The 27,720-nt window shown below is 43.6% G+C and overlaps 1 protein-coding gene across 1 annotated transcript in view; it reads left to right on the forward strand.

The window, feature by feature from the left end:
• IL1RAPL2 (interleukin 1 receptor accessory protein like 2) overlaps positions 1-27,720 on the forward strand; it is a 204,866-nt gene that overhangs the window by 8,963 nt on the left and 168,183 nt on the right. The window contains exon 3 of the mRNA XM_070951777.1: positions 38-92. Coding sequence (XP_070807878.1) covers positions 38-92 — 55 coding nt within the window. The remainder of the gene's footprint in view (positions 1-37; positions 93-27,720) is intronic.

The raw sequence follows: 27,720 nt of genomic DNA on the forward strand, positions 1-27,720 counted from the left end.
CGTTTGCTGATCAGATTTGTTTCTTTTTTTCTCTTAGATATCTTGCGTTTCAGCCAGTAGGACAATTAAGAGCAAATGTTCATTTTATTCAGGTAAATAAAGGACGAGTTTTGGAAGGGATAATTAAGTGCCTTTGGAGAAGGAGGCCAAGAGGTGTTTTTTTGTTGTTGCTGTTGTTGTTGTTCAAAATAGGTACTTTCTTGTGGCCTGACCATTAGGAGTCCCTTTACCAAGCCACCAGGTTTGGACCTGCCTCGCTGGTCAAAATTGAGCAGAAAGGATTTGAGTTTGGCTAGTATAAAGAAAAGATGAATTAGGGGCAACAGGGTAGCAGCATTCCAGTACTTGAGGGGCTGCCGCAAAGAAGAGTGGGGGTGGGGGGTCAAATTGGTAGTACAGGGGTTTAAGGCACCCTGTTATTAAGCTTATTAAGACCAGCTGCCTGCAATTACTGCAGGGTTCGAATCTCTCCAAGGCTCAAGGTCGACTCAGCCTTCCATCCTTTCTAAGGTAGGTGAAATGAGGACCCAGTTTGTGGGGGCAATAAGCTGACTTTGTATAAATATACAAAAGGATGAAGGCTATTGCTGAGCACATTGTAAGCTGCCCTGAGTCTTCGGAGAAGGGCGGCATATAAATCAAATTAAAAAAAAAAAAAAATTCTCCAAAGCACTTGGAGGGCAGGACAAGAAATAACGGATGGAAACTAATCAAAAAGAGAAGCAACGTGGATTTAAGGAAAACAAATTTCTAACAGTGAGGACAATTGGCCAGTAGAACAGCTTGCCTGCAGAAATCGTGGGGGGCTCCATCACTGGAGGTTTTTAAGAGGAGTCTAGACAGTCACTTGTCTGAAATAGTAGAGGTTCTCCTGCTTGGGGGCTGGACTAGAAGACCTCTAAGGTCCCTTCCAGCTTATTCCATTCCATTCCATTCCATTTCCTCTCCTATATCTATTCTATTCTATTCTATTCTATTCTATTCTATTCTATTCTATTCTATTCTATTCTATTCTATTCTATTCTATTCTACTCTACCCTACCCTACCCTACCCTACCCTACCCTACCCTACCCTACCCTACCCTACCCTACCCTACCCTATCCTGGGAAAAAGGTGGTTTAAGTGTCTTCATGTCCCATCAAATCATCACCTTGGTAGCCTGCTGGGGCCACAGATATGTGACCCTAATACTCCATATATAATATCAGAAATGCACTGAAAGTGAGGCTAACAGCAAAGGATGTTACTCTCATTCCAGTTGGGAATAAAAATCTTGCAAATTACCCAGCTCAGCTCTCCTCCGACGCAATGCCCTCGGACGTGTTGCCAAGTTAGCTTTCAGAATTTCCAGTAGTGTTAAATTCCCAGGCTTCTGATTTGATTACCGTGAAGGATCCTAGCATTTCATATCTCTAAACCAAGTCGAATAAGGCAGACCTATTTCCATTTTATAAAAACACGCGTGCCCCCGAATGCTGTAATTTGGAAGACGTCGTCCCAAGATATTTTCAATCATTCTGGCTGAAAATCCCGGAAAACATGGAAGAGCAGCAGATTGGGGGGTGCAAAATTTGCAAGAATACAGGCAATCCTTAACTTGTGACCACAACGGAGCCCCACATTTCTGTTGCTGAGTGAGACAGTTGTTCGGTAAATTTTGCCCCATTTTACAACCCTGCAGGCATGAAATTAGTAACTCAGTTGTTAAATGAATCTGGTTTCCCCATTGTCTTTGCTCATCAGAAGGTCGCCAAAGCAGATCACGTAATTCCGGGACACTGCACCCGTCATAAATATGAGTCAGTTGCCAAACCTCTGAGTTTTGATCACATGACCATAGGGAAGCTGCTATGTTCATAGGTGTTATAAGTCCCTTTTTTCAGGGCCCTTGTAACTTCAAACGGTGTTGTGGCCCATCAGCGGCCTGTGCAGATTGTAGCTGATTCTGACAGCGAGGAGGCTGGTGTGGTGCTGCGCCAGCAGCCTGTGCAGTGGGCGCTTGAGTCGGACAGTGAGGAGGCTGGAGAAGATGTGGTGCCAGAGGCAGGGATTCAGCCAGGGCCTCCAGAAACTCCAGAAACTCCTTTAAGTGAAGAGGACGAAGAGGAGGAGCCTCTTCTCGTGCATGGTCACGCAGAGCAGCCAAAAGGCAGGAGTGGCTCCTCAGGAGAAGGTCTCCTTGAGAGTAAGGCTTGGGGCTAATTGGCCACTCCCTTAGCCTATTTAAGGAGGAACGCCGACTGAAGCAATTTGTAGGGAACAACTTTAGTTCGTTTTCTTTGGCATCTGGATTCTCTGCAAATTGCTTCTGGGCTTTCTGCCAACCTTAGTAAGATGATTGTGATTACTTTATCTTTGATTTCTTGTAGGTTGTTAAGAAAGTTTATTAACAGCCTTTGTTTGGAAAAGACTGAGTTATTTTAGTAAATTTAAGTTTTGTACAGACTTTGTCTGTGCTGTGTTCTTTGGGGTCCGTAGCTGGGGCAGAACAAATGGTCACTAAATGAAGCCTTGTAAATTCATTTAGACTATCTCTATTGGGCTTATCTTTTAAGAGATTAACCGAGTTGGAAGGGACCTTGTGGATCATCTAGTCCAACCCCCCTCCACCCGCCCAAGCAGGAGACCCTACACCATTTTGGACAGATGGCAGTCCAGTTTCTTCTTGCCATTTCTAGCAGATAATATTCTGGCTCCAGTTTCTGATAAAGGAATTCCTATTGTTTTCCAATACAGGATGTTGAATTCTTATTTAGAAAATGTAGCTGACATTTAGATATGTCCGCCGATTATTTATTGGATTCCTCTACAGCCAGCTATATTTATTTATTTTGATGGTTTTCTTCCTCGTTTTAGTTCTTGCAAGTCCCTCAAGACACAGAACTGCCCAGGAGCTGGCACGCTGAAGGATGTGCTGCCTCAACAAGATTGAACCAATGAGAGTTCAATGGATTGATTCCTAGCGTACGATCTGAATTTATGTTGTGTAGACAGATCCTACAGACACAGGACTAAAATGCTTGAATTAGACTCTTGACAGTTTAATATCAAGCAAGCATGTTTCTTTTGGGGGCAATACATGATGGATGAGCTCTTGGCTGGCGACCCTTGATACAGTAGGGCCCTGACATGGTTTTCTTTCAATATGGAATGTTTAATAGGGTAGTTTATGAGGATTAGTAATCAAATATGAATTTAATGGTAAACGTACCATCGGAACCTTGCTACTGTCCATGGTGCTGAAATGACATCTTTTCCCCCAACCAAGGATGTATAAGCCAGTGCAAAATCTCTTTATAGTTGTTTCAATGTAAAATGATAGTTACATGAATGTTTAGTCCAGCTGCTGTTTTATCTTTAGGCTATTCTACTCAAGCTGTTTTGAGTAAAGATTGAGTAAATTGTTCCACTGATTAATTGTTTTAACTGCCAGGAAATTTCTCCTTAGTTCTAAGTTGCTTCTCTCCTTGATTAGTTTCCACCCATTGCTTCTTGTCCTACCTTCAGGTGCTTTGGAGAAGAGCTTGACTCCCTCTTCTTTGTGGAAGCCCCTGAGATATTGGAACACTGCTATCATGTCACCCCTAGTCCTTTTCATCAAACTAGATATACACAGTTCCTGCAGCCATTCTTCATATGTTTTAGCCTCCAGTCCCCTAATCATCTTGCTTAATGCATTGTAAGCCTAATCATATTGCTTAATGCATTGTAAGCCGCCCTGAGTCTCCGGAAAAGGGCAACATATAAATCGAACCAATAAATAAATAAATAAATAATAAATAAACAAATAAATAAATAAATAAATAAATAAATAAATAAATAAATAAATCTTTGTTGCTCTTCTTCCTTATTGGAGTAGTCCAATCTAGCTTCAGCTGCACCTTGTTGGTCTACGGATCCAGGAGCTCATCTCTCAGAGTCTAAATATAGTTCTAATTAGTATCGTATTACATAACCCTTTGCTTTACTATAAATAAAGATAATTTAAGGAAGGTATCACAACTGTCTAAATACCCGTCTGAAAGGAGGCCTATTACATATCTATCTGTTAACGTGTAAGGGTTTTAGCTCCAGCCCCTCAAATGTTTTCTATCCATTAGAGGTGGAAAGGAAAATTACAGGCTGGAGACAAGCTATATTGTTTCATGGCAAGGATTTACATGATCCGTTCTGGTTAATGGAGAGAGAGTTATTTTTCCCCAGTTGCATTCCCATAGCAACAGTTAAACAGTAGCAGAGAAGAAGCCAACAAATCAATCAGCTCTCGTTGCTGGGTTTGTATTTTTGCATAGGTACATCCGATAAAAAGTGATTTTCTTTTTCAAGAAAAGAAAGCACGAGAAAAACTTCAGCGGAACAGACCTATATTACCTTTTTAAAAATCATCTGTTGGTTTTTTTCACTCGGGAGCGGGGTCCGGATTTTCCTGTTTTACTGACCCAAAATGACATCGCAATGGGTATATTAAGGTATACCCTAGGTGTCTCTCTCCATTGAGTTGAAGGGTTAACTGAATAACAGAGCTGAACGGGACTTTGGAGGTCTTCTAATCCAACCCCTTACTCAAGCAAGAGACCCTATACTGGGGGTCTGCAAATTTAAACACTCCAAGAGCCATTTGGACCAATTTCTCACAGAAAACAAAACACCGGGAGCCATAAAACTTGGGTGGGCGGTAAAGGTAAAAGGTAAAGGTTCCCTTCACACATATGTGCTAGTCGTTCCCAACTCTAGGGGGCAGTGCTCATCTCCGTTTCAAAGCCGAAGAGCCAGCGCTGTCCGAAGAAGTCTCTGTGGTCCTGTGGCCAGCATGACTCAATGCCAAAGGCGCAGGGAATACCCTTACCTTCCCACCAAAGGTGGTCCCTATTTTTCTACTTGCATTTTTTATGTGCTTTCGAACTGCTAGGTTGGCAGAAGCTGGGACAAGGAACAGGAGCTCTCCCCGTTACGCGGCACTAGGGATTCAAACTGCTGAACTGCCAACCTTTCAATTGACAAGCTCAGCATCTTAGCCACTGAACCACCATGTCCCCTTCATTTTGTGACTAAAACTCTGCAAATTTGTAGCTGAGACGACTGAATCAAATAGAGCATTCCCGACTTTGACAATTCTGTTACAAAAATCGTATTTTTTTTTACAGTCAAGTTTAGAACGATTTACACTGAGTTTAAAGCGGTTGTTCGCCCGCGTATTATTGCGATTAAAAACAGAAAAAAATCATTTACAGGTAAAACATGACTTACGTACAATTTTGTATGCAATACCTAAGTCTGACCGCAAGTGACGCAGTTCCAAGTTATCCAAATTCATAAATAATCCATGATTCAGTATGACTTGTATTTTCACATTTGGTGCACTGCTCACCAGCTTCTGGGCACCAACTTCTATGTGATTGCAAGTGACACCTCAACGTGTCCAAGGGAAATGTGAAGGTTTATATTGCATAGCATCTACAAACAGGGCTACATCTTATATTTTGCTGCTATCATCTTAGCCAGGAAGAGTCTTCACGCTGAATCTTGAAAGAAGAAGCTAAGAATTAGGACTAGATAAATGGCATCAAAAGGGGACACAGTGGCTCAGTGGCTAAGATGCTGATCTTGTCAATTGAAAGGTCGACAGTTCAATGGTTCGAATCCCTAGTGCCGCGTAACGGGGTGAGCTCCCGTTCCTTGTCCCAGCTTCTGCCAACCGAGCAGTTCAAAAGCACGTAAAAAATGCAAGTAGAAAAATAGGGACCACCTTTGGTGGGAAGGTAACAGCGTTCCGTGCGCCTTTGGCGTTGAGTCATGCCAGCCACATGACCACGGAGACGTCTTCGGACAGCGCTGGCTCTTCGGCTTTGAAACGGAGATGAGCACCGCCCCCCTAGAGTCGGGAACGACTAGCACATATGTGCGAGGGGAACCTTTAGCTTTACCTTTAAATGGCATCAGGTTCAATGAGAGGCAATCGAGCCCAACATCTATGGTGCTAAATGAGACGTTTGTTCAGTGGATTTTGCCCCATTTGTACCTTTCTTGCCACCGTTGTTGAGTGAATCACCGCAGTTAAAGGGAATCTTGGTTTCCCCCTTGACTTTGCTGATCAGAAGGTCGCAAAAAGGGGATGATGTGACCCCAAGACACAGGAAAAGGTCATAAGTTTAGGAACCAGTTGCCAAGCATCTGAAATTCGAGCCCATGATCACGGGGAATGCTGCAAAGGTTGTGACTGTGAAAAACGTTCATAAGTCACATTATTTCAGGGCCGTTGTAACTTGGAACGGTCACTAAACGAACTGTTGTAAGTCGAGGACTACCTGTATTGTAGTGGTTAGTGTTTGAGGTGTATCTGAGGAACTTCCTTTGAAATCTCTGTTTTTAATCAAGGAGATTTGGGGCCAAGTGTTTGTCTGTCTCTCTCTATCTTTCTCTCTCCCTCCCCCCTCTCTTTCTTCTCTCTCCCTCCCCCCTCTCTTTCTTCTCTTTCTTTCTCTCTCTCTCTCTCTTCCTTCTCTCTCTCCCCTCTCTCTTTCTTCTCTCTCTTTCTTTCTCTCTTTCTTCTCTTTCTCTCTCCCCTCTCTCTTTCTTCTCTCTCTTTCCCTCTCTTTCTTCTCCCTCTTTCTTCTCTCCCTCTTTCTTCTTCCTCTCTTTCTTCTCTCTCTCCCTCTCCCTTTCTTCTCTTTCTCTTTCTTCTCTCTCTCCATCTTTTCTCTCTCTCTCTCTCTCTCTCTCCTTCTCCCTCTCCCTTTCTTCTCTCTCTCTTTCTTCTCCCTCTCTCATTCCCTCTCTCTTTCTTCTCTCTCTTTCTTCTCTCTCTCTCTCTCTCTCTCTCTCTCTCTCTCTCTCTCTCTCTCTCTCTGACGTTGTAGGAAGAAAATGAGGAGATATTCCCATGTATGTTGCCTTGAACTCCCAGGAGGAAAGGCAGGATCTAAATGCAACAAGACATAAACAAACACAGCTGTTCTAGCTACCCAACCCCCAAACCTTCTGGTTGCGAGTAAAATTGCCAGTAGCGTTATCATTATGATTAGTTCCCTATATTCAGAAGATCGGCTATAAATCATGAACCTCACCTTCCTTCCTTCTTTCTTTCTGTTACATTAATTTTCATTGTTCCTCAAATCAGGCCAAGGTTTTTTCCTTCGGTGCGCAAGGAACTTATCTCTATTTTGCAGTCTATCTTTTTCTCCCCCCGTCTGTATTGCATATCTGTGGTAAAGGTAAGACTATGCCATTTAAGGGTACAGGCTGAAATGAAATTATGAAAATGATTCATTGGCTCAGTGTCGGGCCCAATAAATCAGGAAGCAAGTGGGGTTCAGATGACTATAGTTTATTGCATGGTAGCACTCTCTACAAGAATCTTATGGTCGAAGCAAATTGGCGGCAGATATGACATGATAGCCGTTATTTCAACATCTCAGGGGCTGCCACAAAGAAGAGGGAGTCAAACTATTTCCCCAAAGCACCTGAGAGCAGGGCAAGAAACGATGGATGGAAACTAATCAAGGAGAGAAGCAACCTGGAATTAAGAGAAACTTCCTAACAATGAGGACAATTAACCAGTGGAACGACTTGCCACCAGAAGTTGTGGGTGCTCCATCACTGGAAGTTTGTAGGAAGACTTTGGGCAGCCATTTGTCCAAAATGGTATAGGGCAATGATGGTGAACCTTTTAGGCACAGAGTGCCAAAACTGGAAAGCGTGTATGTGCATGTATGAACGCATGCCAGAGCACCAGAAAGCCGATGACCAGCTGGCTGGCATGCATGCATGCCTCGGAAATCTGACGACCAGCTGGCTGAGCTGGGGTGACGGCACGTGTGCCCACAGAGAGGGCTCTGCATGCCACCTTGGGCATGTGTGCCATAGGTTCGCCATCATGGGTATAGGGTCTCTTGCCTAAGCAGGGGGTTGGACTAGAAGACCTCCAAGGTCCCTTCCAATTCCGTTACTCTCTTAACAGTTGCAAGGATTACTTATGTTTAGTTTAATGAAGAGAAGGACTAGGGGAGACATGATAGCAGTCTTCCAATATCTCAGGGGCTGCCACAAAGAAGAGGGAGTCAAGCTATACTCCAAAGCCACTGAGGGCAGGACAAGAAGCGATGGGTGGAAACTCATCAAGGAGAGAAGCAACCTAGAACTAAGGAGTAATTTCCTGACAGTTAGAACGGTTAATCAGTGGAACAACTTGCCTCCAGAAGTTGTGAATGCTCCAACACTGGAAGCTTTTAAGAAGAGATTGGACTGTTGTAAGTTGAGAAGTACCTGGACTTATCTAAATCAATCAATCAATCAATGACATGGGCAAGATAGCTCCCCAAAATAATGTTTTGCTTAGGAACATACTAACTTCTGGAATGCTTGGGACAAGAGTTCAAGGTCAACTTTGGGGAAATATATGGATTTTTCCTGCTGGATTTTTTTTAAAAAAAATTCTCTTGGCACTGAGGGAAGAACATGTAGTTTTACCTCACTGAAAGGCCTCACTGAAGTAAAAAAAGAAAAGAAAAAAAGGCAAAATTTGCTGGAATCTTGTTTATGCTGTTCCCTATACTGTTGTGGAACACTTTTGCCAAAATGGAGGTGGCAGTTTGTGAAAGCCAACTGTTTCTGGCTATTTCTGGCTATTTCTGCTCTTTCCTCTCCCAGTTGCACCGTTTGGCAAATCGAGATAAACAACCATTCGCTTTCCACATTTGCGCAGAAGCATAATAATACATTAAATCTCCGCTTTAGGTAACGTGCCTCCCCTATTTTTCCTTCTGTAAATCGGGGCTGCCGTACGGAATATGTGACTTGGTTTTTCCAACTGCCACGATCCCATCATCTTTGACCCTGGTTAATGTTTCATCTGTTCAGAAATCTGTAGGAATCGAAATTTCCTTCTGGAAGAGCCGCCACTCAGCTGCAATTCTGCAGATTTTTGTGTGTTTGTGTCCCTTTCTCGACTTTGAGGAAATCTGGTGTCTCATGCTGCAATTTCATGCTGCGTTCTAATGGCCTTGATTTAGGACTGCAATGGAACCTGCCCGTGATGGTCGTAAATCAGGACAGTTGTAAAGCAGGTCACCCACCGGAGAGGCTTGATTTTAGGAGCTTGTCTGAGGCAGTTGTTAAGCAAATGCAGTCATAAAGTGAACTTTGAAGTTCTAAAGCGAGTTCGCCGTTAGCTGTGAGGAGGTTTTTTTGCCGAAAATCGGAAGGAGACATTGGTGTTTGGGAAAAAAATGTTGGAAACCACTCAGGTGACTGCGGGATATTGCAAACAGCCATAAACGCAGACAAGGTGCCAAGCCCCCAAATGCTGTCATGTGACCATGAGGCGGTGGCCATCCGAAGTTTGGAAGGAGGCTATAAGTATCTTTTGGGGGTGGGCTGTAACTTCAGTCATTAAGTATCCAGTAGGGCAAAAACATTTTTCTTTTTAACCTTTGTAGATTAGCTGGTTCAAAAAATTCCCTACTTCTGTTGTATTTATTTTATTTATTTATTTGTCGAACATGTAAGATAACAGATGTAAGTATAACAGTGGTGAAATCCAATTTTTTTTACTACTGGTTCTGTGGGCATGGCTTGGTGGGCATGATGTGGCTTGGTGGGCATGGCGTGGCGGGTGTGGCAGGGAAAGGATACTTTTTTTTTTTTTAATTTGATTTATATGCCGCCCTTCTCCGGAGACTCAGGGTGGCTTACAGTGCGTTAAGCAATAGCCTTCATACTTTTGTATATTTATACAAAGTCAGCTTATTGCCCCCACAAACTGGGTCCTCATTTAACCTACCTTAGAAAGGATGGAAGGCTGAGTCAACCTTGAGCCTTGGAGAGATTCGAACCAGCAGTAAATTGCAGGCAGCTGTGTTAATAACAGGGTGCTTTAAACCACTGTAGTACCAAGGCTCTTACTTATTATACTGCAAAATCCCCATTCCCACCCCACTCCAGGGGAAGGATATTGCAAAATCCCCATTCCCACCCCACTCTGGGACCAGCCAGAGGTGGCATTTGCTGGTTCTCTGAACTACTCATTATTTCCGCTACCGGTTCTCCGAACCGCTCAAAATTTCTGCTATCGGTTCTCCAGAACCTGTCAGAACCTGCTGGATTTCACCCCTGAAGTATAAACATAATTATGAATGCATGAAATAGATATGAATAAAAGGGGATATTAGGACAGGGACGGTAGGCGCGTTGATGCGCTTATGCACGCCCCTTAAAGACCTCTTAGGAATGGGGTGAGGTCAACAGTAGACAGTCTAAGGTTAAAGTTTTGGGGGTTTGGGGATGAAACCACAGAATCAGGTAGTGCATTCCAGGCATTGACCACTCTGTTGCTGAAGTCGTATTTTCTGCAATCGAGTTTGGAGGGTTTACTTTAAGTTTGTATCTATTGTGTGCTCGTGTATCATTGTGGTTGAAGCTGAAGTAGTCATTGACTACTGAGGTCAACCCGAAAGTGGTATAGTTCTAAATTGTCTAATCCCAAAATTTCAAGTCTGGTGGCATAAGGTATTCTGTTGCGAGTGGAGGAGTGGAGCACTTTTCTTGTGAAATATCTCTGGACTCTCTCAATTGTATTCATGTCCGATATGCAGTGTGGGTTCCAGCCAGATGAGCTGTATTCAAGAATTGGTCTAGCAAAGGTTTTGTATGCCCTAATTTGCAATACAATATTACCGGAGAAGAAGCTTCGCAAGATTAGGTTAACAGCTCTTAATGTTTGGCCTTTTTGGCATTAAAAAATTAAAGAATTGTAGGGTGCTGCCCAAAAACTGAAGCTACAACATAGAAGGGATGTGCAGAATTCCATTATGAAAAAAAAATCATTAAAAGTTGTCTTTTTTAAGTCTCTCAATGTTTCTCTAGGGTTCATTTGTAAGTGTAAGAAACGGTTTATAGTGTTTCTAAAATATTTACAAGCTACGTAAACAAATAAGACATTTTTTTCTATGCCTTCCCTTTCCACGACTTATATATCCAGTTGTCTTAATAAAAAAGCTTTTCTCATCAGTGGTTTAATTAGCGGCTGTAAACTAAGGGCTTCTCTTTTGTCTAGCTTTATTTTGTGATCTTTGGTTAACAAAAACAAACAAACAAAAAAAACCCTACCCCAATTTGTTTATATCTCTTTACAGTTGACGAATGTGATGGATGATATAATAGGAAATGCAGAGGGTTAGCATTTCAAGGGGGCAGAGAATTGTATTGCTAGAAACATAAAGAGTCTGGCTAGGATGTTGTCTCACCTAGTCCGTGAGGTTTAAATTTAAAATTCTTGAATGAAAAGATTAAAGATTGCAAACTGAAAAGTTCCAGAAAGTTTAGGTACATAATGTTCAGCCCAATAGGCAATGAAAACACTCATCCAACTGTGCAGCTCAGAAAACAGTAAATTGTTATTTGTAGGATGGAAGATTCATTAAAGCAGCTTTCTCTATCCAGTTTTTTCCCAGATAAATTGTATTACAGAAGAGAATATTTGTAGCTCAGGGTTGAACTGTGGGGTCCCTGGTGGTCTCTGAGCTTGAAAGTTTTCCTGCAGATGTTTAATGACCCAACTAAGTAACACCATCAGGGTTAGCCTGAAATGTCTGCAAGAAAATTACCAAGTTCAGAGAGCATCACGGATCCTATAAATGATATTATATTGTGTACGGTCCTATCGGCATGAACAAGGATGAAGGTTGCCAAGAGGTGTAATCTTGAATCTTCAGTTAACTTGCTTTTGGGTTTTATTGACTTTGTACCTTCACTTATTACTGTATTTTTTGGTCTATAAGACACACTTCGCCCCCACAAAAGTGGGTGGAAATATCTGTGCGCCTTATAGAGCGAATGTTGCTGAAGCCATGCCCACCTGCTGGTCCCCACCCTTTGGCCATTTTCAGCCTCTGCGTGTCCCATTTTTGGCCTCTGCGTGCCCCATTTTTCATGCATTCCATTTTCAGCCCGTTCCAGGCGGCGGGGATCACCGCTACCACTGCCTATCACCGCTAATCACCACTGCCGCTCACTGCCTTTCACCGCCACTTGCCGCTCTCTGCTGCTGCCACTGCCACTCGCCATCCTTCGCCACTGCCATTTGCCATCGGCAATAGGCAGCAGCGGCGATCGGCAGCAGTGGCGATTGACAGTAGTGGTGATCCCCACCACCTGGAACGAGCTGAAAATGGGATGTATAGAGGCCAAAAACAGGACACATGGAGGCCGAAAATGGAACACATGGAGGTAGCAGCAGCGGTGATGGGCAGTGGCGATCCCCGCAGCCTGGAACAGCTGATTGGCAGTATTCCGGGAGATGGATCCAACCGCCAATCAGCTGCTCATGCTAAATCAGGCTACAATAATGCGCTGAAGCTGACCAGGCAGTTCGCTGTTTGCTGCAAGGACGCTAGCCAGATGAATACCGATGGATGCTTGGAGGCAGAGGCAGATTTTTTTTTCTTGTTTTCCTCTCCAAAAGCTAGGTGCGTCTTATGCTCTGGAGCATCTTATAGTGCAAAAAAAAATATGATATTTCTCAGCCTTAACTCACTTGAGCAGACTGGTGCTCTTTAAATAATGTCCCAAGAAAATCTTAGAACTCAAAATAACAAATCTTTCTTGACCGACTACAGTTGATTGAAAACTAGCTCTATTTTAGGAAGACTAAAATAAAACCTGCCTTGTGTTTGACTTTCTTCCAACACTATATCAAGGATTGCGCACCCCCCTATTTTTGAGTGGGCTGGCCCGTTTCCATCTGTCAGCTGTTTTGCGACAGATTGTTCTTACCTTGCTTAAAAAAAAAAATAACGGCGTGAGAACTCGCTCTCACACCTCTGATAGTAGAGTCCCAGAAGTTATTTCACTGTTGGCCACTTTGTTGGTAGCTACTACCTGTTAACATTTTGCCCATCTAAGAAATTAGTTCTGTTTTCATCAAGAAAGTTACTGATTTAGGGAAATGGCAAAAATTGTGGTCGCATAATTATAAAATGACAATGTCTACAGCATATAAGGAGAATTTGTATAAGATGTTTTACAGGTGGCACCTACCCTCGGCGAGGATAGCCAGAATGTTTAAGAATAAATCGGAGAAGTGTTGGAAATGTGTAGAAGCAAGGAGATATTGGACTAAGATACACACGTGGTTGGAAAAAATGACAAGGAGACATATTGACTTTAAACAAGAGACATTTTTATTAGGGATCTTACCAGAGACATTTAATAAAGAACTGCAATATTTAATTGTGAATGTTTTAACAGCAGCTAGAATTGTATTTGCCAAAAATTGGAAAGGAGAGAAGACTAACTGCCCATTGCCAGGAGTTCGATCCTGCCTGGCTCAAGGTTGACTCAGCCTTCCATCCTTCTGAGGTGGGTAAAATGAGGACCCAGATTGTTGGGGGCAATAGGCTGACTTTGTAAACTGCTTAGAGAGGGCTATAAAAGCACTGTGAAGCGGTATATAAGTCTAAGCACTAGTGCTATCTGTAATTTCTTCCTCAAAATGACGGAGAAGCAGACTATCTATTTTGGGTAATTGTGTTTAGAGAAAGTTCTTTTTGAAGGAAAAAGTCCCCACATGGTGATTTTATGTGTCTTAAGGTTTCAGATTGCCCGTGCATGATTTTACCCAATCAATGGACAAAAATGATGCAGGCGAACATTTCAGATTAGTTACCATATTATGTGTTTCTGCTGGTTTTACAAATGCTAATACGGTTTCTATAGACTGATCATTAAAAAGACATCCTGACTGACTAGCCGCAATCTGTTAAACTTGCCTGCTTTCCTTCAGGGATATTTGTCTTAACAATTTTTTTCACCGTTGCCATTGCTTTTGTTCAGTGTCTTCCTGTCATCTAATTTCTAATTAATTTTTTTCTGAATTGACAGCTGCCATTCAAAATAGCTGAGGTGGCACTTTAGGGTTAGAGTAAAAGTTTTCCTCCTCACTCGGCTTGCCAGATTAGGAGGAAAAAAAGATGATCAGAGAAAAAAAGGGGGCCAGATGGAGATTATCTTTGAGGTTTTTTTTTCTATAACACTTTCTCCCAATTTATTAATTATTAGTATCATCATTGCACTGCATGTAGTTTTAAAAAACACACACAAATGTATTAGACACAGTTTTTGACTGATCCAGACCAAGTGTGTAGGCAGATCATATAAAGTTTTTTTAAAAAATCAAAACTCTAGGCTGACATGTATGTATGTATGTATGTATGTATGTATGTTTGTATGTATGTATGTATAGATGGATGGATGGAAGGAAGGAAGGAAGGAAGGAAGGAAAGAAAGAAAGAAAGAAAGAAAGAAAGAAAGAAAGAAAGAAAGAAAGAAAGAAAGAAAGAGTTAGGCACTGTGGACTATGCAAAATACACCAAAGTATTTGGAGTTCAAACAAGAGAAGATTGTATAGGACAGTTCTTGAAAGTCAGTTCAGCACCATGGAGAGCTGCCTGGTTCAACGACCACGGTTCAATTTCAGAACCAAGGACAGCGCACTGATACTCTCCACTCTATTTTTGCACACTGTCTCAACCTTATTTTGAAACACTATTCTTTTAGTAAACTTTATCCTATCCGCCTGAAAAACCTTTATTTACAGCCTAGTATCGTGTATAATCCCAATAACAGCCACAGAAACTGGATCAAGAGAAGCCCTTGGAGGTAGACAGATTTCTGGTTTACTCCAGCCTATGAGTTCTTGTGCCAGGAGAGTTCTGGCAATTTTCCTTATGTCACTGGGCTCTTTTCCAGACAGCAGTAGGTGTGCGTTGAATACTAGCTACTTAGCATTTTGGGTGTGTGCTCTAAGCTGGCAGGCAGATATTTCCATATTTTTTTTTAGCACCAGGCTAGAAATCATGAAACCGCGAGTCTGCCTTAAGCACAAAGCCGACTGAGTGCAGAGAAGAACAACAAAGCTGATTAGGGGACTGGAGGCTAAAACATATGAAGAATGGTTGCAGGAACCTGGCATGGCTAGTCTAATAAAAAGGAGGAGTAGGAGTGACATGATAGCAGTCTTCCAATATTTCAGGGGCTGCCACAAAGAAGAGGGAATCAAGCTATTCTCCAAAGCACCTTTTTTTTAAAATCAAGAAGCAATGGGTGGAAACTAATGAAGGAGAGAAGCAACTTAGAACTCAGGAGAAGTTTCCTGACAGTTAGAACAATTAATCAGTGGAACAACTTGCCTCCAGAAGTTGTGAATGCTCCAACACTGGAAGTTTTTAAGAAGATGTTGGATAACCGTTTGTCTGAAGTGGTGTAGGATTTCCTGCCTAAGCAGGGGGGTTGAACTAGAAGAATTCCAAGTCCCCCTACAACTCTGTTATTCTATTCTATTCTATGTCTAACTTTGGGCCAGTCACTTTTCTTTCAGCCCTAGAAAGGAGGCAATGGCAAACCACTTCTGAAAAACCTTTGCCAAGAAAAATGCAGAGACTTCTCCAGGCAATCTCCGAGAATCGAACATGACTGAATAAAAGAAGAAGAAGGGAAGGAAAAAAACCCCCATACTCCAGCTGTTCTATATCTCAAACGTTTGTTTCTGAAGGATTGACTAGGCATCAAAATTTTGAAACTGACCATCCGTTGATTGAATTTTGCTGGGCAGTTTAATCCAAAAGAACCTCAGGGAAAGTCTATGCTAATTTTTCTTTGACTTCACTGCTGATTATTATGTTCAGAGAACACATACCTAACCTTTGACCCAATTAAATACATTGACATTAAGACATTTGTGGTCTTGCCTGCAGAATCTTTCCAGGAGATTGACTCTGCGGCTAGGTGGGAATGTTATTCGAAAAGCAGAGATATGGATTTCACTCCCCCCCCCACAGAACTGCTGTCAACTGTTTCCTACATTTCTTGATCTTAAGCACACACACAAAAAGTCCAGAAGCAGAACTGCCTAGGGCAGGATGCAGATCATTTTTGTGTATCTCCAGGTCTTGAATTGGCCATCTCCTACAGGATAGTCTAGCTGAATGGGGTAGAGTGATATTCTGTAGTGTTGGTCCAATGATTAATGGAGTCAATGAATGATATGCCAGTGCTTTGTGTTTGAAGCTTTTGATTTGATCCCTCAACAACCTCTGATTGATTATGTGCCATCGAGTTGTTTTTACTCCTGGCAACCACATAGATAGATTTTTCTCCATGACGTGCTATCCCTCAGCTGGCTTTTCAGATCTTTCAAAGTCACATCCATGGCCTCAGTAAATGAGTCCATCAACCTTCCTGTTGGCCATTCTCTTCTCTTACCTTCCACCATTCCCAACATTCAAGTCTTTTTCAGAGAATTAGGTCTTCATATAATGTGTCCAAAGTATGCTAATTTGAACCTGGTCATTTGTGCCTTAAATGAGAACTGATTAGAGGTGATTAGACCTATTGGTCTCCGGTCACAATTCAAGGTGTTGACTGTATATATCTCCTTCAGGCAACCAAGATCCTGGCTATTCTTGACCTGGCATCTTCAAGAGAAGGGAAGGGTGCTTTTGATATGAGGAGAATGAATTGACTTACAATTTCTTCCTCCCACCCCCAAATTTTGAGAGCTTCTGCTTTGCTAAGGTTTCCCCTCCCCTGTTCTGTCCCCCTTCCCCACACAGGCAAACACACAACCAGGCACGCTTGCCAAGATTTTATTAAGCAATCAGACTAGAAACTCTTGCAGATAAGAGTTTTGGCAGTAAACTGCGAAATGCCTGCCAAATCAGTTTTCACTCACAGTCAGCAAGAGAGAGTTTATCCTCAGTCCGGTTCAGTAGCAAAAAGTAATCCACAAAGCAAGAGTTAGCCGAGGTCCAATCCAAATATGCACAAGCCAGATTCCAGGTAACGCGACGTGACTCTCAGGTTTTTAACTTTGACCGTCACAAAGCCTGAAGAGCAATCACACCCACTTTTATTCCTTGTGGGGTGTGGCTCAGTGACTCAGCTCAATCTCTGGCCCTCCCACGCCTCTTTCGTTGCTGCACACGCTTCTCCCTCCGATGCTGCCTGGGATCAAGCCAGGATTCATCATCCTCGTTCCCTATCTGTTGTTGTTCCGATATGCTTTCCTCCTGGCATATCCCAGGCTGTTCCTCTTGGCCTTCGGATGGAACCTGAGGCATTGCCAGAGAGGAGGGTCCTGGAGCGGGAGGCCTTATCAATTCCTCCCCATCACCTTCTGAGTCCTCTTCCTCCGTTAGGACAGGCTCGGGAGTTGGGGTCACAACATCCCCCTTCCCAAATGAAGCATTGCATTCCCCCAATCCTCAACGTATAGACACCGTAAGAGTAGAAGATAAGAGTCCAACAGACCTCAATTGACTGGCTTTCATTAGGGCTACTGTATCCTATAGTTCCTAATACGCGCTGTTGTTTCCCTTCCGCCTTTTTGTTCAATTTTCGAAAGCACTTAGCCCAGAGGTGGCAAAAACGCTCAGTTCTGCAGTTTTGCCAAATTATCCAGGAATCCTCAAAGAAAATAAAGCACCTTGCACGCTTTTTCTCCCAGATACCTGACCTACTTCGTTGGATGCATAGAAGGTTTCTTGTAAAAAAAAAAATTACCCGATAAGAGCTGAATTCACACCATTATCTTACAGCTGTATCAGCATATCCTTCAGTACATGTTCCCTTTCTCCCAGCCCTCCCCTCCCCTCCACAAGATTCCTCCCTCCCCTCCATTGATCCACAATATTGTACATTTGTCGTTCTCCCGTGTTGTGTGTCTACAGCGTCGTCATATTTCTCTAAGATCTGAGGATTTTTTTTGTTTTTTAATATTAGCCTTTTTAGCACCAGGAGAACAGGAAAGGTCAACAGAAAAGACAAATGTTTTCTTTAAGAAAGTTGCAAGGGATTCTTTTCTTTCTTTCTTTCTTTCTTTCTTTCTTTCTTTCTTTCTTTCTTTCTTTCTTTCCTTCCTTCCTTCTTCTTCTTCTTCTTCTTCTTCTTCTTCTTCTTCTTCTTCTTCTTCTTCTTCTTCTTCTTCTTCTTCTTCTTCTTCTTCTTCTCCTTCTCCTTCTCCTTCTCCTTCTCCTTCTCCTTCTTCTTCTCCTTCTTCTTCTTCTTCTTTTTGAGAAACGGTGTTCAATAATGCTGCTTCCTTTGATCAAATCCCTGCACCGCTGTTTTTCTATGCAAAACAGGTATGGATGAAAAAAAATATGCTAGGAATAAGGGGCCTTTGGTGTTAATTTTCATTTATTCAACTAATATGCCACCCATCTCACTGCCAAACGACTTTGGGTGGCTTACGAACATGATAAAAACAAAGGTAGCGAACACGAAGACATGAAATGAGGGAGTCAAGCTATTCTCCAAAGCACCTGAAGGCAGGACAAGAAGCAATGGGTGGAAACTAATCAAGAAGAGAAGCAGCCTAGAACTAAGGAGAAATTTCCTGACAGTGAGAACAATTAATCAGTGGAACAAATTGCCTCCAGAAGTTGGGAATGCTCCAACACTGGAAGTTTTTAAGAAGATGTTGGACAACCATTTGTCTGAAGTGGTGTAGGGTTTGCTGCCTGGGCAGGGGGTTGGACTAGAAGACCTCCAAGGTCCCTTCCAACTCTGTTATTCTATTCTATCCTAAATATTAAAATGAATAGAAATCAAATGAGGTTTTTTTTTTTAAAAAAAGAGGTGGAACTTCTTCCTAGTCAACTAACTCAGATGCCTCTTTGGAGCCCTAAGCCATTCAGCAGAGTCTTCAGACCCTTCCAAACCAAGAATGTGGGGCCAGTTCTCACCTCAAAGGGGCATGAGGTTCCAGAAGATAGGAGCCACGACCAAAAAGCCCCTTCTTCTGGATCCTGCCAGTCAAAATTCCTTGACCGCTGAGGTCCATAGCATGCCCCTTCTGCCAGAACAAGTCAGGTGGACCAATCCTATTGGGATGACTGATGGGTCTTAGGTGCTCCCAGCAGTCTTCCAATATCTCAGGGGCTGCCCCAAAGAAGAAGGAGCCAAGCTATTCTCCAAAACCGCTGAAGGCAGGACAAGAAGCAATGGATGGAAACTAATCAAGGAGAGGAGCAATCTAGAACTAAGGAGAAATGTCTTGACAGTGAGAACAATCAATCAGTGGAACAACTTGCCTCCAGAAATTGTGGGTGCTCCATTTTCAAGAAGAGATTCGACAACCATTTGTCTGAAAAGGTACAGGGTTTCCTGCTGGTGCAGGGAGCTGGACTAGAAGACCTCCAAAGTCCCTTCCAACTCTGTTATTCTGTTATTCCCACAATGATACACAGATTCAGAATTATTTTACATACACTGTAGGACAGCGATGGCTAACCTTTTTTTCCTCGGGTGCTGAAAGCCCACACCCATAATGCAATGCCCCCCTCTGCCCCTGCACATGTATGAATGACCCCCCCATGCTGCTCCGCCCCCTGTGCATGCACACGTGACCCCCCTGCTCTCGCCCACTCCCCCAGGCATGTGTACACAACCCCCCCCGCACCCCATTTTGGGCTTAGCGGGTCTCCCTGAAGCCTCTGGAGGCTGGAAACGATCCGTTTCCAGACTTCTGGTAGGCCTATTTTTCTCCCTTTCCTGGAGTCTTGGGGAGGGTTAAAACAGCCTCCCCTGGCCCTCTGGAGACCCATTTCCGGACTTTCAGTACTTCCGGGAGGGCAGTTTTTCACCCTCTAGGAGCCTCCGTGCGAGCCCTGTACTTACCTGGCATCCAAAACGGGCCGCGTGGAGACTCCTGGAAGGGACGGGCGGTGTGGGTGGGGCCAGCCAAAAATCAGCTGGCCGGCATGCGCACATGCACAATGGAGCTGACCTAGGGCAACGGCTTGCGTGCTACAGGTTCGCCATTTATTTATTTTATTTATTTAATTTGATTTATATGCCGCCCTTCTCCGGAGACTCAGGGCAGCTTACAATGCGCTAAGCAATAGCCTTCATCCTTTTGTATATTTATACAAAGTCAGCTTATTGCCCCCACAATCTGGGTCCTCTTTTTTTTTTTTTTAAATTTGATTTATATGCCGCCCTTCTCCGGAGACTCAGGGCAGCTTACAATATGCTAAGCAATAGCCTTCATCCTTTTGTATATTTATACAAAGTCAGCTTATTGCCCCCACAAACTGGGTCCTCATTTAACCTACCTTAGAAAGGATGGAAGGCTGAGTCAACCTTGAGCCTGGTGAGATTCGAACCTGCAGTAATTGCAGGCAGCTGTGTTAATAACAGGGTGCTTTAAACCACTGTACTACCAAGGCTCTTCAATCCAAAGGCCCATCATGGCTATAGGATAATTTGGGTTAAATTAATTTCCCGGCGTCTTCATGAATGGGTTTATTGAGAGGTATCCATCAAGTGGGTCAAGCAAGGGCATAGAAACAAACAAATGTTGTAATGTTGAGTGGTTGTCTGCCCACCAGACTAAAAACGGAACCTGCTTTCCATCGCTGGTTGTATTTTACAAAATACACACAGAGCAATTTAAGCACGTAGATGTGTTTTCTAAACCACGGCCAGTACGTTTCCTTCCCGTTTTATAGCCACGCCATTACTGGAATGACCCCCGATGAAAAGGAAGGAGGAAATTGGTTTGGCTTCTCAAATCAACCAGCCATTAAATAAGGGGACCGTAATCTGGAGTGGGAATTTGGCATATCTAATTAGCTTGGCAGCCCGCTGCCTCTTCCTTAACTGCTTTCAAGATATTACGCTTTTCTGTAATGCTGTTTTGATGAGATGTTTGGCCTGGGTACCTGCATTTCTTGGTATCGATTTTTCACACCTGGCACGGTTAGCCTGTCCATCAGATACTTGGCTTCTGTTCTAGCCTGGCTGAAAATCCGCCACCTCGGTTGAAAAGGTGTTGTGACGCTGGTTTCATTGTTATTCTTTCTTCCCAGGAAGTCCTGGGTGGCTTGTGGATCCCTTGGGATTTAGGCATGGATGGCAAGTAGATTCCACAGATTGCAGCATGTTAGTTGGGTTGGAGCTCAGACCCCTTCCTTCCTTCCTTCCTTCCTTCCTTCCTTCCTTCCTTCCTTCCTTCCTTCCTTCCTTCCTTCCTTCCCTCTCTCTCTCTCTCTTTCTTTTTTTCTTTCTTTTTTCTTCCTTCCTTCCCTTCCCTTCCCTTCCCTTCTCTCCCTCCCTCCCTCCCTCTCCTCTCTTTTCTTTCCCTTCCCTTCCCTCCTAACCTCTCCTTCCTTCCTTCCTTCCTCCCTTCCCTTCTCTCCCTTCATCTCCTCTCCTTCCTTCCTTCTTTCCTTCCTTCTTTCCTTCCCCTCCCTTCCCCTCTCAACATCTCCTTCCTTCCTTCCTTCCTTCCTTCCTTCCTTCCTTCCTTCCTTCCTTCCTTCCTTCCTTCCTTCCTTGATTCCTTCCTTTCCTTTCCTTTCCTTTCCTTTCCTTTCCTTTCCTTTCCTTTCCTTTCCTTTCCTTTCCTTTCCTTTCCTTTCCTTTCCTTTCCTTTCCTTTCCTTCCCTTCCCTTCCCTTCCCTTCCCTTCCCTTCCCTTCCCTTCTCTTCTCTTCTCTTCTCTTCTCTTCTCTTCTCTTCTCTTCTCTTCTCTTCTCTTCTCTTCTCCCCCTCCCCCTCCTCTCTTCTCCACTCCTTCCCCTCCCTTCCCTTCCCTTTCTCTCCCTCCCTCCCTCTCCTCTCTCCCTTCCCTCCCTTTCCCCCTTCTCTCCTTCCTTCCTCTCCTTCCTTCCTATCCCTCCTCCTCCCTCCTCTTCCTCCCTCCCTCCCTCCCTCCCTCTCTTTCTCCTCTTCCTCCTCCCTTCCTCCTCCCTCCCTTCCTTCTCTCCCTCTTCCCTGCTTCCTTTCTTCCATCCATCCATCCACCTCATATATATGACTCTGGGCAGCTAGCAGTTAAAACTAGAAACTGAGTCAAAAAAGAAAAGAAAAGAAAGAAAAACAACCAGAATTAGAAACAACATAAAGAACCTAAGAGCAGCCAAGAACACTCCTGACATCACACTGTCAATATAACCATGACCAAGGTATCCTTTAATTACACCGTCTCATCCACATTCTTCAAGGAGCATCCTCCTGCTGTCTCAAGAACAATGTTGCCAGGAAGCTTAAAGATTGCAGAATTCAAGATGATAAGGAGAAGCCCCTTTGGAGTACGGTTATGGGTTATTTATTTTATTTATTAAAAATGTACAGTCCAAGACACAAAAAAAGGGCTTATTTAGAAGATCTCCATAGCTCTTGTTCCACAGTCTGAGCTAGCTGGAGGAGAATTTTTCAGTTGCTAACATCCTTGGTTTTTGGGTTTTTTTTTTAAAAGCAAAGTTGGAAGCAAAATCTGTTGCTCTCTCCAGGGGTGGGGTTCAAAACTTTTAGCAACGGTTTCTCTGCCCGGTTGTTGGTTGGACGTGGCCATGGTGGGTGTGGCCTAGTTGGCCTCCTGCACCACAGTGGGGCGGTAGGGTTTGCCCTCCCCAGGCTCCGGAGGTTTTCTTCGAGCCTCCGGGCGGGTGAAAACGGCCTCCCCAGGCTCCGGAGGCCCTCTGGAGGCTGGAAACGGCCCTGTTTCCGGCCTTCTCGAACTTTCGGTAGGCCTGTTTTTCACCCTCCCCGAGCCTCCGCACATACACTTACCTGCATCTAAAACAGGTCACATGGGGATTCCTGGGAGGGGCGGGGTAGGCGGGACCAGCCAAGAGCGGGATTTGGGGGTTCTCTGAACTGCATAGAATCTTAGCTAGAGGTTCTCCCGAACCCCTACGAACCTCCAGCAGCCCACCCCTGGCTCTCTCTCTTGCTCCAAAAAAAAAAAAAAATGTGTGACTTAACGAAGATTCTTCCCCCTTCCTGTGAATTGTATGTGTGTGAGGAACTCAGAAATCCTGTATTGTATAGTGTGTGTAATCCTTCTCTCAGACTGTTGTCACTGTTCATGCTGCTCCTGGTGTAGTGATGTTTATTCAGACAACTATCATTCAATCATTGAAATCCAGACAAAGACTTTGGCAACCTGTTGCATGGATAGAAAAACGGTGAGATGTCCTGTTCTCTTCTCCCCCATGGTAGTGGGGCAGTCTGAGTTTAGCGAGCCGAGGTCCGGCAAGCTGGACTTCTCGGTGGGATGAGTTTTAGCCATTCCCAGCCTTTCTTTCCAGGCTTCAGCAGTTCTCTTGTCAGACACGTTTGGCCGATAGTCATTGCAAAATTCCCCTCCTGTTCATTTAATCAGAAGCCCTGGAAATGAAGCCTGACCTCGGGGATCATCCGAGAATGGCCTCTGGCATCAAATGGAAATCATTTCAAAGTTGTCAAAGGAAGAGACAAGCGACACGCAGTTTCTCCTTCGCCCTGCGCTGATTGAATTGTTCCCTTTAAACCCACCCCAGAAGAGAGGTCAACTCTGCAGCTCTTGTTAGTTTAAACTAACGCTGAGTTGGGTCACTCATTGCTCCTACAATGTTCTCCAGCTTAGATCCCCGACCTGGTGCCTGTGGGCGCCCGTACCATCATGGGGACTTTCCTTGGCATTAGCCTGGCTCTTAAAAAGAGCATCAAATGGACAGCTTGATATTTAAGCACTACTTCCAGCAACGTACTCGTGTCTGAGCACTTAGACTTATATATCGCTTCACAGTGCTTTACAGCCCTCTCTAAGTGGTTTACAGAGTCAGCATCTTGCCCTCCCCAACAATCTGGGTCCTCATTTTACTGACCTCGGACAGATGGAAGGCTGAGTCTACCTTGAGCTGGTCAGGATTGAACTCCTGGCAGTGGGCAGAGTTGGCCTTCTTTTCCTTTGACTTGCCTCTTTCCCTTTCTCCTTTCCTGTCCCTTCTTGCATGCTCAAATGCAAAAGGGGAAACATTTCTCCTTTCATTTTGTTTTTAGTTTGTTTTGCTAGCCCTCTGCCAGCGAAAATGGGGTGCAAGGGGGCCACGCGTGAAGAGTCCCCGCAGGCCGGTCCTTTGCTGTTTTCCAAGCTGGCCCCGCAGGCCAGATCTAAGCATCCGGCAGGCCGGATCTGGGCTCCGGGCCTTGAGTTTCACACCCCTGGTTTAGAGTTTGGCAAAACCAGGAAACTGCATCGACTACAATGAATTGTTGTTGTTGTTGTTGGCACTAAAAACGATGTTTTAAAACCTTATTCACGTGCTTGTTGGCTGTTTTTTGGGGGTGGGTGGGAGGAGTGAATGGAAAAAAAAGGTGATTGCAAAGTTTATTATTTATTTATGGGGAAGTTGGTGGAATGAAACCTCGTACCCGTTGTAAAATGCTCAACGCTGGCCTTTGATTTCCTCTGGATTTGTGACTAAGCAGCGGGATTACGACCACTTATCCGCTTCCATCTGCTTGTTGAAAATGTATGTGAGATCTTGCCTTAAATTATTCAGAAGGGAAATGAATCAAAGGTTGGGTAGACATAATAATACCTACTTCCCAATGCACAAAGAAAATGTGTCTAGCGACATCTTTGTCTGAGATTTAGAAGGTTGCAAAAGACAAACACGTTCAAGTAACTAACGGGCCAAAGAACGATAACCCACCTGCAAAATTTAGGATTTTCAAAAATCCCCAAACTGAGTGATTTGGCTGTAGATCAGGGGTGAAATGCTCCCGGTTCGGACCGGATCGCCCGATCCGGTAGCGATGGAGGCGGGTGGTTCAGAGAACTGGTAGCAAAAATCCCTGCCCCCCCCCCCCGGACATGCCCAACTGAGCCGCACAATCATCAGAGGCTTTTTTTTTACTTTTAAAAGCATTTTTTCTACAACCTCTTCGGCTGAAAAAATGCTTTTAAAAGTTAAAAAAAAAAAGCCTCTGATGATCGCACGGCTCAGCTGGGATTGTCAGAGCCTTTTGAAAGCAGTTTTTACAACCTCTTCACCGAAGAGCTTGTAGAAAAAGTGGTTTTAAAAGTTTGGAAAAAAAAATTTGGCCACGCCCACCCAGTCACATTACCCCATCACCACCAAGCCACGCCCACAGAACCTGTCGTAACAAATTTTAGATTTCACCACTGCTGTAGATATGATAATAATATGCAGTAGTACATATTCATCAAGTGAATTAAATATTTCTAACTCTCCTGTTTCTAAAAGGACATTCATATTTCACCGTCGTCTTAACTCCAAGCTTTTTTTGAATCAGAGAATTGGACCCCAAGCGCTTTGAATAAAATCTGTCATTTCTAGAGAACACGCTTTGGCAAATGAAATAACCCCAAACTTTTAGATCTGTGATTAGGTTGTTGTAAACATTGCTCCAGAAGTTGATTTCTTGTGAAAAACTGTGCAGGAGGTGGTCTTCGTATCAGAATAAACCAACAGATCAGTTCAGTTGATTCAGAGGTGATTCCGAGATTTCATCGGATTGAAGTTTTGGATTGGCTCTTTGGCGCCCAGCTCACCCGAAGGTACCATTCCCAGCAAGGGGGAAAAAAAGGAGAAAGTGTTGGCTGATTGAACCAGACAGCTTTTTCGCACGTTCCAAAAATGGCTCTATTACCTTGACAGATAATTCATAAGATCCTCTTGTCATTGTGTAGTCTCTCCCGCACACGTAAATTCAGATTTCAGTGGCAGGGCATTGAGAAATATTTTTTAAAAAAAATAGTTTCCCAAATTGTTTTAAGTTAAGTTTAAGTCTGTAGTTGCGGTACCCACAGAGTTGCAAACAGAGGTTGCAATCTGATTCTTCCGTATTAAAGGTTTAGAATAGAAGAGAATAACAGAATGGGAAGGGACCTTGGAGGTCTTCTAGTCCAACCCCCTGCTTAGACAGGAAACCCTACACCACTTCAGGCAAATGATTATCCAACATCTTCTTAAAAACATCCAGTGTTGGAGCATTCACAACTTCTGGAGGCAAGTTGTTCCACTGATGAATTGTTCCAACTGTCAGGAAATTCCTCCTTAGTTCTAAGTTGCTTTTCTCCTTGATTAGTTTCCACCCATTGCTTCTTGTCCTGCCCTCAGGGGCTTTGGAGAATAGCTTGACTCCCTCTTCTTTGTGAGATATTGGAACACCGCTATCATGTCCCCCCTGGTCCTTCTCTTCACTAGGCTAGACATAAGCAATCCTTGCAACTGTTAAGAGAATAACCGAGTTGGAAGGGACCTTGGAGGTCTTCTAGTCCAACCCCCTACCTAGGCAGGAAACCCTACACCACTTCAGACAAATAGTTGTCCAACATCTTCTTAAGACGTTGGACGTTCTTCCAATGTTGGAGCATTCACAACTTCTGGAGGCAAATTGTTCCACTGATTGATTGTTCTAACTGTCAGGAAATTTCTCCAGGAAATTTACTTCCAGGAAACTAAATGAAGAGAGAAAATATATTTCTGTTAAAAGGTAAAGGTTCCCCCTCACATGTGTGCTAGTTGTTCCTGACTCTAGGGGGCGGTGTTCATCTCCGTTTCAAAGCCGAAGAGCCAGCGCTGTCCGAAGACGTCTCCGTGGTCATGTGGCTGCCATGACTCAACGCCAAAGGCGCACGGAACGCTGTTCCCTTCCCACCAAAGATAGTCCCTATTTTTCTACCTGCATTTTTTACATGCTTTCGAACTGCTAGGTTGGCAGAAGCTGGGGCAAGTCACGGGAGCTCACCCCTTAGGCGGCACTAGGGATTCGAACCGCTAAACTGCCGACCTTTTGATCGACAAGCTCAGCATCGTAGCCACTGAGCCACCGCATCCCATATATTTCTGTTACTACAGTCTTAGTCGGCTGAAGGTATGGAAGGAAGTGGGACGCGAGAGAGAACGCTAATTTATTGAAGATGTACTTCTACCTCTGGTTATTATTGGCCAATTTGTAGGAAACAATGAAACAGGTGCGAACTTTGAAACACTCTCGGTGATGATTTTGAAGTGTGTGTCATTACCCAGAGCAGCTTTTCTTCAGACTCAATAAGTCTAAGGATCGTAGGAAGGAAAAAAAAAAAGTCATCTCGACTGAAAGTGTCATTAATCCCATTTCAGAAGTCAGGACTGAATGACGGATGAGTTACCTCAAGTGTTTCACTTTTCACCAACCTCGTTATTTTGCTTTTGAGGTTTTAATCTTCTCGGTCCCAGATGCTCCGAGAAGGCTGAATAAATTAAGGCATGCAGAACAGACTCTAATGTAAAGAGAGAGAGAGAGAGAGAAAAATTGGCCCTCCCAAGGAAGAGATCCCGGCGACACACAATTTTTCCCCATTGGGGTTTGTATCTTCTGAACCACAACTGTTCTTAGGGTTTTATTTTGGTAGGCAATTTTTATCCTGACGCATGAATATGCATTTTATTTTTCCCCAAGAAAAGCAAAGCAACCTGATTATGTTCCCGAGAGAATGATATTCATTACTTTTTTTTTAATTTTAAAAAATGACAGATGGATGAAAAAATGGGGCAGAATGGATTTATGAATGAGCGCATTGACCAATGAAACACGGGGAGCTGTCTCTTGTTTTTTTTCAAAAGGCAACTGGACTTTCTTGGTGGCTGTGGAGATTCTCAGTTCATCCAGGTCATTTGTCCCAAAGGTCCTTTTGAAAAGGCAATTGGGCTTTTGAAAAAAGGACTTTTTGGACTTTCTTTGTTTTTTCCCCTTAAAGACAGAAAAAAACAGAATAACAAAATTGGAAGGGACCTTGGAGGTCTTCTAGTCCAACCCCCTGCGATAACATTTCAGACAAATGACTGTCCAATCTCTTCTTAAAAACTTCCAGTGTTGGAGCATTTACAATTTCTGGAGGCCAGTTGTTCCACTGGTTAATTGTTCTCACTGTCAGGAAATTTCTTC

This window comes from Pituophis catenifer, unplaced genomic scaffold (genome assembly GCF_029215685.1).
Source record: "Pituophis catenifer annectens isolate HBS135680 unplaced genomic scaffold, rPitCat1.0.hap2 SCAF_11, whole genome shotgun sequence".
NCBI classification, from domain to species: domain Eukaryota; kingdom Metazoa; phylum Chordata; class Lepidosauria; order Squamata; family Colubridae; genus Pituophis; species Pituophis catenifer.